The following is a 12,256-nucleotide window of genomic DNA, read 5'->3' on the forward strand; positions in this document are numbered from 1 at the left end:
GTGAAGAGATGGGGAGGCGGAAAGAAAGATCAGCTGGGGGAATAATTAGCTCCATTCCACATGGATGAGGAATCAACGGAGACTGTCTGAAGATGAGTGAACAAGAAGCAGAGATGTAAGTATAATATTTGAAGTTAAGTAGACAAGGAGGAGTGAAGGATAGACACGACAATAACACCCCCATTAGACACTGGCTGGGGGGAAGAAAGAAAGGTGAAGGGTAACATAGATAAATGAATTTCTTATCTTTCAAGAGGTGATTGGTAGAAATTGTCCAAAGTTGGTAAATCAGCTACACAGAGTGGCAAGAAAAAAAAATTGTCACCAAATTATATTATTTAGAAATAAGGAGAAAACCACTAGAAAAATGAAAAACAGAAACTGGTGAAATGGGTTGTCTCTTGGAACTGGGACCGAGGGTGGGGAGTTAGGGACAGGAGATGGTTGCTTTTTTTCCCTAAGTTCTTTGGTGGAATTTAAGCTTTTAAAAAATAATGCTGTATTTATTTGATTAAAAACAATCGGACTATCTACTTGGCCAAAAACTGATGAGCAACATTGCAATTCCTGAGTTCAAATCTTGATTCTGACTAGCATCCATGATTTGGGGCGAGCTATATTTGGAGTCCCGAGCCTCAATTTTCTTTCTTAAAAAGGAATGACACCTCAAGAGGTACGAATTATTAGGTATAAAATAAGCTACAAGAAGATATTGTACCACACGGGGAATATAGCACAAAAATGAAAACTAAAAAAGGGATGATGATGTAACTGATCAGAGGTTGTTCTAGGAAACAGATGCAGTAATTATGCATGAAAGTCATATGGCGTAGTACCTGGCACATTTGCCCGAATCAATATTAGATATTATTATTATTAATGTCATTATAATCGTACGGGTAACAGGGACTTCCCTGGTGGCACAGTGGTGAAGAATCCGCCTGCCATTGCAGGGGACACGGGTTCGATCCCTGGGCCAGGAAGATCCCACATGCTGTGGAGCAACTAAGCCCGTGCGCCACAGCTACTGAGCCTGCGCTGTAGAGCCGGCGAGCCACAACTATTGAGTCCTCATGCCACAATTACTGAAGCCTGCACACCTAGAGCCCATGCTCCACAATAGGAGAAGCCAGCACAATGAGAAGCCCGAGCGCTGTAACAAAGAGTAGCCCCTGCTCGCTGCAACTAGAGAAACCCACGCACAGCAATGAAGACCCAACAAAGCCAATTAATTAATTAATTAAAAAAAATCATACTGGTAACAGATTGGAAACCAAATTTGCAGTAGTGAGGGACAGAGGCAAACTGGAGGCAGAAAAGACAAATCTGGTTCCTGCATGTATTTTTGGGTGATGTGACACTACATTTATTTAGATCACAGACACATGCACGTGTGTGTGTGTGTGTGTGCGCGTCTTGTCACAGCTTTCTCAGAAATCCAGGGAGTATGACGGAGTACTTCAGTACAGTCTGATTCAACAGTATAGCTTTACATAGCTTTGGAAAATAAAGGGAGAGGATAAAGGGTCACAGAATCTAGAAAGAAATGAGCCCTGCTCCAGATTCATCTCTGCTGAAGCCCACATGTAGGAAATAGTATCCTTTCAGGGTACTCCGGCCAGGAGTTCCAAGTGGGCATGGAGCGCAGTTGAACTTCAGCATGTGGGCTCTACTTCCAGATGAATAACTTACGAGCCAGTGACTTGGAGCCCATTCATCCTCCTTCCCATAAATACTTGAGAAAGGCATGGCTGTGCTGGTTAAAGTTCAGGATCTTTAACAATTCATCTGCCAGTTTAATTGTTCAATGTAACCTGATCTCAAAGTCACACTTGACTCTAAAATGAGTGCAATGAAAAAAGTCATATTGCCACAGAAAGTTTACCTATGGACTTACCACTAATGAAATCCTGACCTGCACAGGTCAGTACATCATAATCATTGGAGTTTCCAGCCCCAGAGAAACTTGGCATATTAACATGGAAATATATCTAGGGAATGGGTCAGGGCCAGGATAGAGAAGGTCAAAGGCTGTCCACGTGGCCTTTGATGACTTATGTCAGAGCTCTGGGTCCTGAAAGCCTTTCAAGTTTGTATTTCAAATGTCTACAATATTTCTTTTGTTCAGAGGAATATGTGATCTGTTGAGTTTGTAGCTGAAGGAGAAGCCTTAGACAGTATGGCTGACAGACCCCAAGGTGGTCCCCATGATTCCTACCTCCTGCTGTTCATGCCCCATCCAGCCCTCTTCCCTTGAGTGTGGACAAGACCTGGGACACGCTTCTCACCAATGAATGCGGCAACAGTGAAGTAATTTTGGAGATGTACTCAAGGTCCCAAATCGATTAATTTTGAGTTGATCAAATGGGAGTTTATCCTGGGAGGACCTGACTTAACCCTGAGGTCAGAGCTCTCTTTGCAGGCTTGACAAAACAAGCAGCCATGCTGGAGATAGCCCTGTGGCGAGGAACTGTGGGCAGCCTCTATGATGTCAGGGCAGCCTCTGGTCTCCAGCCAGCAAAACAGCAGGAATAATGGCCAGTCCTATAGCTGCAAGAAAATGAATTATTCTAACAATCTGAATGAGCTTGGAAATAGAGTCACCACCAGCTAAGCCTTCAGATGAGAATGCAGCCCGGCAAAAACCTTGTTTGCAACTTTTTGAGACTCTGAGCAGAGGACCTGTTAGGCTGTGCTCAGACTCCTGAGCCCTAGAAACTGAGATAATAAATATGTGTTATTGCAAGCCGCTAAGTTTGTGTTAATTTGTTACACAGCAATAGATAACTAATACAGAAAGATGGGGCAGGGAGTGTCAGGGGACATAAAGAAGGGAAAGGCGGCAAAGGTAGGAAATAATGGGTAGTGGAGATTAAATTTAAATTGGCTTTGGGACTTCCCTGGTGATCCAGTGGTTAACAATCCACCTCCCAATGCAGGGGATGCAGGTAACATCCCTGGTCAGGGAACTAAGATCCCAAATGCCAAGGGGCAACTAACCCCACATGCCTCAACTACTGAGCCTGCGTGCCACAATTAGAGAGCCTGTGCACCATAATGAAGAGCTTGCATGCCGCAACTAAGACCCGCAGCCAAATAAATAAATAAATATTAAAAAAAATTTAAATTGGCTTTCATCAAACCCTGAGATCACGTTTTCCTTTATTCCTTTTTACCATGTATACATTTTAGACCTCAGAATGGATTGGGCCACATATTAGTGGACTTGGGATCAGGCTTAGTACCCAACCAAGAAGGATGCTGGGCCAAACAACTGGTGGAAAGATGGGGAAAAGGAGAGGAAAGTTCTAGATCTGGACTGAAGGCTGGTGTGGTGTCAGAGTGTGTTTTCAGGATGGACATATTTTAGGGAAAAGACTGCATATGCAGGATATTAGGTCAGTATTTGACACAACGCTTCCCATACGCCAGTGCATGTGTTGATCAGCACCAACCAATGTGTAGTCAAAATGTGCAGCAGATTTTTCAGATCTTGGGGAAGAAATAGTGATCCATGCAAATCACCTAAGGCATCCAAAGGCTAAGAACAAGTGTTGAGTCTCTGCGCATTGGCATTGTTCAGGGGCACTCAGGTGTCTTTCTACTTAGGGCTTACCTGGGCCTGAGGAAAGGATTTGGGGCAGAACTAGCAGTCTAACGGGGGATAGTCTTTATCTGCTACTGTTTCCATTACATACACCATTTACATGTCTTTAGCAGGGCCTGTGTGAGATGGCTGTCATGCGGACTAACTGATCAGTTAGCTCCTTCCCCCCAGATCTAGACAAATCTTCCTCATCAGCCTATCAATTTCCCTCTTAGAATTTACTGCAATCTGTCATTATTCTGTTTATTTTTTACTCTATTTTGTCTGTTTGCCTACTAGAGCTTCATTGTCCAATATGGTAGCCACTAGTCATAGGTGGGTGTTTAAATTAATTAAATTGTATAAGGTTAAAAATTCAGTTCCCACATTGAAAGTACTCAATAGCCACATATAGGTTATTTGCTACCATATTGTACATCAATGATTTAGAAAATTTCCATTACTGCAGAAAATTCTATTGGACAGTGCTGAATGCTACCTGTTCAGCCATTTTCACCACGTGCTTCAGACACCTGAGTCCAGATGTCTAGACATTAAACACCTGAGTACAGGCAGTCCTCATTCTGCATGGCTCTGATATACATGAATCTCCATTAACACGGTTTAGCTAAACACCAGTCCCCCAACAACATGGTTTAAACTTGGGTTACCATGGGTATGTTAACTGAATAACTGCATAAAGTACACATTTTGCTACTAGCTCTTTAATCCAAAAATCACTATATAAGTAAAAGGTGTGTATGACGATCGGTGACCAATCATATCACTTCTTTCAAAGTCTGCCAATGACTGGTCACTGAGCATCTGCTGTTCAGCTCATGCACAGACGGCAAAGCACGTAGTTGTGTTTCCTCCCTTTATTCTGAATGGTAAAACCATATAACATTTTATAAAAAACAGATGATTGAAAGAGGGAACTGGCCAATAAAGACGAAAGCGCAACAAGGAAATAAAAAGTGGTTACTCTGGAAGTGAAATTAAAATCAAATGTAAACGGAGTAACAGAAGTAGGTGACTGTGGGAATGTTATCACTGCCCTCATTTGAGATTGTAGATATACAGGCCACAGGGATGCAGTGAAGGTGAACTTAGTGACATAAGTAAGGGGAGTGGTTGTGATGGAAAGGATGAAGCTGTCCCTGAGGAAGTGACACTGGGGAAAAAAAAACTCACATTAAGGAACTCTTAGAGATATTTCACAACACTGAAAATACCAATGATGAAATATTGGAAGCTGATCCATATTTAGAAAGGAGTATGAAAATTTGCCAAAGCATAGAATGGATGCCATTCCATACTGTAAGTTACATGATGCAAAAAAGGCAAGTACTGTTCAAACTGCTGTTTATAAGGTTTTACAAAAAGATCCACTTTAATTCTCAGTTTGTAACATTTTGAATGACTGTGTACTAAATAGGCATTTTAATATATCTTTCTTATCCCTATATATTTATAACTAATAGTAAGAGAATGATATTTTGACAAAAATCTTTATAGGTCATGGAACAACTGTAATTTGTTCTCATTATTAAGATCACTTTGCACATTTTGGGCTTGTATGGTCATCTCTACAGTCTTGCACTACCATGCAAAGTGAAGACTGCCTACACTGACTTACTCTGAGCCCCTCCTTTCTTGAGGAATAAAAGGATTACCCATTCTGGAATGGGTGCTCCCTTTTTGGCAGGGACCATGTCAATCGTATTCATCATTGTACCCTGCCTCCAGCACCTAGCACAGTGTTTGTCCAGATTAGGACATTGTTAACAGCTATCTCAACAAATGAATGGACTCATCCTGAGAGAGGGGGTGACAGAAAGGAGTCACAGGTCATTTAGTCAAAGGGCAAGATGTGCAAAGGGTACTAACTCAAAAGGAAAACAGAACTATTACTTAGCTGGAGATTACCAAGAAGGCTCAGCTTCCCGAATCCCACCTATATCCACTGCCGAAGCTAATTCTGCCTAATGTTGTGAATGATGGTATCGCAAATGGCATTCTGGACAAGAATTTTGGTTTAGATTATAGAGTGGAAAATGAGGGGAATTCCCTGGCGGTCCAGTGGTTAGGACTCGGTGCTTCCACAGCCCTGGGTTCAATCCCTGGTCGGGGAACTAAGATCCCGCAAGCCATGTGACATGGACAAAAAAAAAAAAAAAAAAAAAAAGTGTGTGTGTGTATGCTTTAAAATTAATGTGTAACATAAAATTGAGATACAATTATAAATATGGAGAAAAGAGTAGGGAAAGTTCAGCCAAGGCAGCAGGTTAATTTCAAGTTGAATGGTGAAATAAGCTACTTGGGATAATTGGTTACCTACTTCTTTCAGCCATGCAGGATTTAATTAATTCCATTATTTTCTGCAGCAGAAACAGTTGATAAAGACATGGATTATTCTTCCATGGATTTCCTATGTATAGGCTTTGAAATTTATTTATCTTTTAAATTAAAAAAAATTTTAATACAATTTCTAAAGGTTACTTTTCAAGCTTTGAAATGAAAAAGTGAGAGGGGTAAGGCTAGGGAATAGGTAGAGTAAAAAGTATCCAACTTAGTGATATTCAAGTTGTTATGAACAAAAATTCAGTTGAAAAGGTAAGATTCCAACTCTTTGATCTTTCAAAGCTGAGAAGCTATTTCTGCAATCTGACTTGAAAGTTTTATCATAGTTTTTGGACTTCCAGGGGGGAGCCTTGCCCTGAAATCCATAAAATCAAACTGAAAACTATTCTCACAGGTAACACACACACACACACACACACACACACCCCTATCTACTCAGACACCTCTCCTGCACCTCTATACTCCCAAACACACACACACACAGACATACACAAACAACCACTTTCACAACAGAGACAAAATCAGGTTAGAGGAGAAACAATGTAATAATATCCATGTATTTTGATCCCTTCCTAAATGTTTGGAAGAGATAAGGAATCACCTGAACATAGCTAATTTACTTTTTTTTCAATTTCAAAAATAGTTAACAGTTATGAATGGTGATAATAGGTCCAAGAAAACAAACTTCTCCACTGTCAAATTAAGGGTAATCCAGGAGGAATAGAGTGACATCCTGAGTAGCTCAGAAATAGCATTCACAGAATAAGCGACATTTAGAAATATATAAAAGAGGAACAGAAATGAAAATTGTCTTTCCTAAGACGATCATAATGAAAAGATGAAATTCATAGCAAAAGGAATCGATTTATTGTAATGTTGCTGTAGCTGGTCATTTCAATATAGTCAGTTTTTCTTTTCTGAAACATACTTTCTTTTGTGATTAGACTAATTTCAGCTGGGCCAAGGGGTCTGTGTTAATTTTAACGTCTAAGGCAATTGCATTAGTTGTTCGATTTTACTAGAAGCCTAATGCTGTAGGGGTGGTTCATCTGAGCCCTCTGTCTTTCTGTCAATCAGATCCCTCTGGCCAATGCACTTACATAAAATATGGTGGACGTGAGACTCAGGAGATGGGCAGATACGTTCAGATGTACTCTCTGAGTCAAAAGTTAAAACTCATAAACGTCTACAATAATAATAACATTCGCATAGATATAGAAAAAGTTGAAAGCAGATGCCCTAAATTGTTGACAATGACTGTCTTTGGGGGTTGGGTTTACAGGACTTTTCACTTTCTTCATCACTTATTTCTGTAACATATTTATTTGGTAATATTAGGGATTTATTCATTATAAAAAGTGTGAAAATGGCATGATAATTATGTTTAAAAGTTCTTATCTATAGGAAGTGCTTACCGAAATAGTCATGGATTAAATGCTATGATGTCTGGGATTAGCTTCTACATACGGTGTGGAAGGAGGTGCCTAGAAATAGAGAAAATAAGATTGGACGTGAATTGGTGCGTGATGAGTACATATTGATTCATTATATGATTGTGTCTATCTTTGTATATGTTTGAAGTTTTACAATAAAGGATAAATAAAAATGATAGGTGATACACCTGGAAAAATAGGCTGGGGACTAAATGTAAAGGACCTCAGGGACAAGGAAGTTTCATTCTCTGCTTCAGTGGTCTCCATACTTTAGTGAGTGCAACCCTATCTGCGACAATATTATTGCATACATGCACCAGGCATATGCTTATTAATTAATCGATTTATTTAAAATGATGTACATATACCACTGTACTCTTATGCCATTATAAAACATACACAAACATAAAAAAGGCTAGATAGAAATAAACACAAGTATCATTCTAATACATTCTTTCTACACTCTAGTGGACCTGGACCCCACTTAGGAACAGCACGTTTAGCGACTGGGGGGCTCTTGAGGTTTTCTGAGTAGCAAAGAGTTTGTTTATAAGAAACAGAAATTTATTGGAGCTCCCAAAGGTAATGGGAGATTGGTTAGAAAGACCCAGAGCTATTTCACTGAGGTCTCCCGAAGAACTGAAATGGACCGGGACGGTTTTCTAACTGGACATGTAATTGAACAAGGATCATCACTTCCTTGTATATTTCTTTTATACATATGCAATACACTAATGTATTCTGCACAGAGTCAGGATACAATATGCATATAAAACAAACAGCCTCCACATATTACCTTGGGCAATATATTTAACGCAATGCTTATGATGATAATAATATCTAACATTGAGTACTTTCTCTTTGCCAGGTACTGTGGTAAGAAGTTTATATACATAATTTTACTTACAACTCATGACAATTCTATGGAAATAGATATTATTGACTTCCAGTTTAATAGGAGGAACTTGAGACTGAGAAAAATTGATTAGCTTTCCCAAGATGAAAGGGCTAGAAAATGGCAGAGTCCAAATTTAAATCAAGAAGTTTCTGACCCCAAAGCCCATATCCTTAACTACAAAACTATATTGCCTCCATAGGGAATTAATGATAGTGTCCAAACCATAAGATTGTTGTGATGACTAAATGAGATAATATATGTTTAGCACATTGTCTGACATAGAACACAATCCTATTAATATGTACTTTAGTATACAGACTATTTACCAAAAATTTCCACAGTAAACATCATTAATATTCTATCAAACACCAATATTTATAATTGTAATCAAATAACGTTTTATTATTTAAACATTATAATAACATGTCTAAACTCCTTTTGTTTGCTACCACCTATAAATATGTGCGGCTTTTGTTACTGAGGCTCTATGGAAAGACTGATGAGACAGATAGCAACTGGGGACTGTGTTATGCCTACAAAAATGGAAATATTTGCACTGGGCACACTCCTATCATATTTTAAGAAGCCATCTACTTAAATAGAAGTGTGTGTAACTTGAGCACTAAAAGAGCCATACTAAAAGTACATATGTACATATCAATTTCATTTTACAATCGCAGACTTTGCATCCTTTTGCTATGACCCAAAGATGCATTTTTAGAGAGATGATGGTTCTAAAAACTTCTTTGCATTCCGTCAGGTTCACTTAAAGCGGTCAAGTTTACCACTTTTTTTTTTCAGCTTTTGTTATTTCTATCAGCCAATCTAGATCAGAACATTTCATAAACACTTTATTACTTAAGTATGGCTTCCATATTAGAGTAACTATTTTTCCCTGATTCTCTGGAATATTCCAGATTTGAAATTTTGTCCCAGTGTTAGGCTGTCATTGCAAATTTGGTTGAACGCATTGGCTCCTGGAGAGGTGATGCACGAAGCTCTTTGCTGGGAGCTGTGATCTGCGATCTGCGATGTGTGATGTGACTCACAGCCTGGTGTGTAGTCTGCTTTATGTTACTGGACCTGCATTTACTTGCGAGGATCAGTAAATGTTCCTTTTTGTAATTTTGCAAACACTTTACTAAATGTTCTGTTACTCTGAAGGGAATTCTATGTTTCATAGCTGAATTGGCGGGCAGAGAGATGGTGTCTTTGGTTTGTATATTTTGACATTGAGTCAAAGCAGATCTCTCTCTTCATCAAACAATTTAATTTTGGTATTATTAATTCCTTTCACTTTATGTAATTAGATAGTCTATAAGTAGGTATTACCCGGGAACCTGCCCATCATTCCCTCTGTTCTTCTATTTGGGAAGTATTTTAAGTCTAGAAACATCATGAAGAGCATTTGTGTTGACACAATAGAATCCACTCTCACCCCATTTCTAGCCCGAATGGCATAAGCCAAAATGAAATATGTAGGATTCTTGGAAAAAAGCATCAGATAACCAAACACTATGAGCAAAAAATTAATTTATTATATATATTCTCTAATAATTCATAATAGCTTTTTGAATTTTAAATGTCTTTTTGCTATTTCCAATGCTTAAAAATCATAGTTTCAAAACATAAGTACTGTTTTATATACATTGTGATTTTTCTTTTCTTTTCCTTTCCTTTTTACTTCTAAATATGAATGATATGGTCTCCAAGTATCCGCTTGGAAGGAAAGGGGATAGGATTCATTGTTTTGCTCCAACACAGAAGAATTTAAAATTTCACATCACATACCTGGAATTTCGACTATATGAAAAATAGCCAAATGTCACCACTGTCTTGTATATTTCTTTTACATGTATATATATGTATAATATAAACAGAATACATCTGGATTAGTACATTTCAACTTTTCATCATTGTGACTTTTATCTCCTATTTCATATAAAATAACAAAATATACAGAGAGAAGAAAGGAGACATCTGTTCATCGTACACATAAAGTAAATAAAAGTTCATGTATGGCTTTGCAAAGGTAGATTATGACGTGACTTTCATACTTTATTTATTTAAAAGCATCTTGAGAGAACGTGTTAGTGTGCTTACGAGAGCGGCCATGGTGGTTGAATGTCGCATCGAGAGTCCAACATTGGGATCCCCACTGGTCTTTCCAGTGGCTGCCTCGGCAGCTTTCAGGAGACAGATGTAGTTTATGACCACTTCATCGATCTTCGCTACAATCTCCTGCTGCTGTGTTTCTGAGTTCACGACTTTAACTAATCGCATGCAGGCTTCTGTTAGGCAACAGAGCACTTGAAAGCTGGAAGTCATAGCTAGGAGCATCTCCTCTGGGCTTTTCTCGGCCATTGCCATCTTCCTACAGGCACTTCCCAACTGTCTGGATTCAATGGATAACAGCTGCTTGTACTGAGAAAGTGTTAGGTCATACGCTTCAGGGCGTGACTCCTCTTTCTTCCCCTTGGTTGCCCTGACAAGGCAGAGCAGCTCATTGGCATCATTTTGGGCTGCGAGGAACCCATCGGGCATTACATACGTGCTCTCCTTAAGGGCATTTATTCTTGCAACCCGGGCATCAAAAGCCAGGTTGCTGAAGTCCACATCATCTGGGCCACTCAAGTCTTCTGCCCAGACCTTCAGCACTGAACCTCTGGACAGCTCCCCTCCTTGCTTCTGAATTCCAACAGCCAGGGGTGCACTGGTTGGGTCTGGCATGGCTTGAGTCATCTGTGGTCGAAAGAGGCAGGAGACTTGGCGGGTGGCCTCTCCCTCCTCTTCATCCTCATCGCCGTCTTCATCCTGACCTCGGTTCAGGAAGCAGTAGCTGAAAGGCCCCCGGCATCTCCAATTGCTGCCTTCCAGCTTCCGCAAGGGCAATGTCCTATACAGCTTTGAGTCTTTGTGAGCCACCGGGGACCTTTTGTGAACTTTCCCCTCACAGCCAAAGTGCATCGAGCTTTGGGAAAAACTTTTGGTGAGCTTCTTCCCTAGGGGGAGTTCTGCTCGCCTTTCTGAACTGGCCTCCTGTGCTTCTGTGATACCTGGACACTTTAAGCTGACTGCACCCTTGCTTCTCTCCCGGAAGGTTTCCAAACTTACAGATCCCAAGAGGATACTGCTGCTACGTCTCAGAGCCCTCTGGCTGGGGGGTGTCCTGAGGCTCTCCCCTCTCAGATCCAGTGGCCGCCAGCTCACAGCCTCTCCGTAGGCCTGGTTTGCTTGGGAGAAATCATTAGGGTCTTGATTTGGAATTGGCACCTTTGATTCCGAGTGAATGTTTGATGGTAGCAGGGTGGGATCAGCTTCAGGATGTTGAGACCAAGCTGAAGGCATGCCTCCTCGTCTCTCCTTCCCAGGCTCTGTCAAAGCTACACTAGGGGTAGTAGGAAAACAGAGAGAATCATTAAGCACCTCATGGGTGGTCATTTTCACTAAATCCCTATGTGATGTCTATCATCTCCCAAGGATGTATTTTAGAGGAACTGCCATTTGCCAGGTCAACCTGCTTTCCAAAGATTGCCTCCTGAATCTTGTAACAGATTTCTATTTCAATATATTTTAAGAAATAGTAGAATCTGTTATTTCTGAAACTACTGATTCAGTTGGCATTTTCTAGAAATCACAGATATTTTGAAGGAGACAGTGGAATTTTATGAATTGCCTTGTTCCCAATATTTATCTATTAAAGCTTAGACACATAATGAGAAAACACACATCTTACATACAGATTATTCAAACACGTTTATGACATTTACGTTCCATTTCAAGGAGTTAGGTAAATCCTGGCACTGGTTACCTTTTTAAAAAGAAGTGGCCTAATTTAATGAACGCAAACTAAATATATTAACCTTTTAAAGAGGACCCCGTGAGGTCTGCCTGGTACAGGGTTTGAAGTTGAGACACCGGGAAAGTCTCAGAAAAGTTTTCATGCGAGGAAAATAATCTCCACCCCACAGAATT

At 39.9% G+C, this 12,256-nt stretch overlaps 1 protein-coding gene across 1 annotated transcript in view; it reads right to left on the reverse strand.

Moving 5' to 3' along the window:
- Nucleotides 1-10,339: 10,339 nt before the first annotated feature.
- The window catches only part of FRMPD4 (FERM and PDZ domain containing 4), a 172,952-nt gene continuing 171,035 nt past the window's right edge, over nucleotides 10,340-12,256 (reverse strand). Inside the window, exon 16 of the mRNA XM_057718874.1 lies at nucleotides 10,340-11,664. Coding sequence (XP_057574857.1) covers nucleotides 10,340-11,664 — 1,325 coding nt within the window. The remainder of the gene's footprint in view (nucleotides 11,665-12,256) is intronic.

Source organism: Hippopotamus amphibius, chromosome X, assembly GCF_030028045.1.
Source record: "Hippopotamus amphibius kiboko isolate mHipAmp2 chromosome X, mHipAmp2.hap2, whole genome shotgun sequence".
NCBI classification, from domain to species: domain Eukaryota; kingdom Metazoa; phylum Chordata; class Mammalia; order Artiodactyla; family Hippopotamidae; genus Hippopotamus; species Hippopotamus amphibius.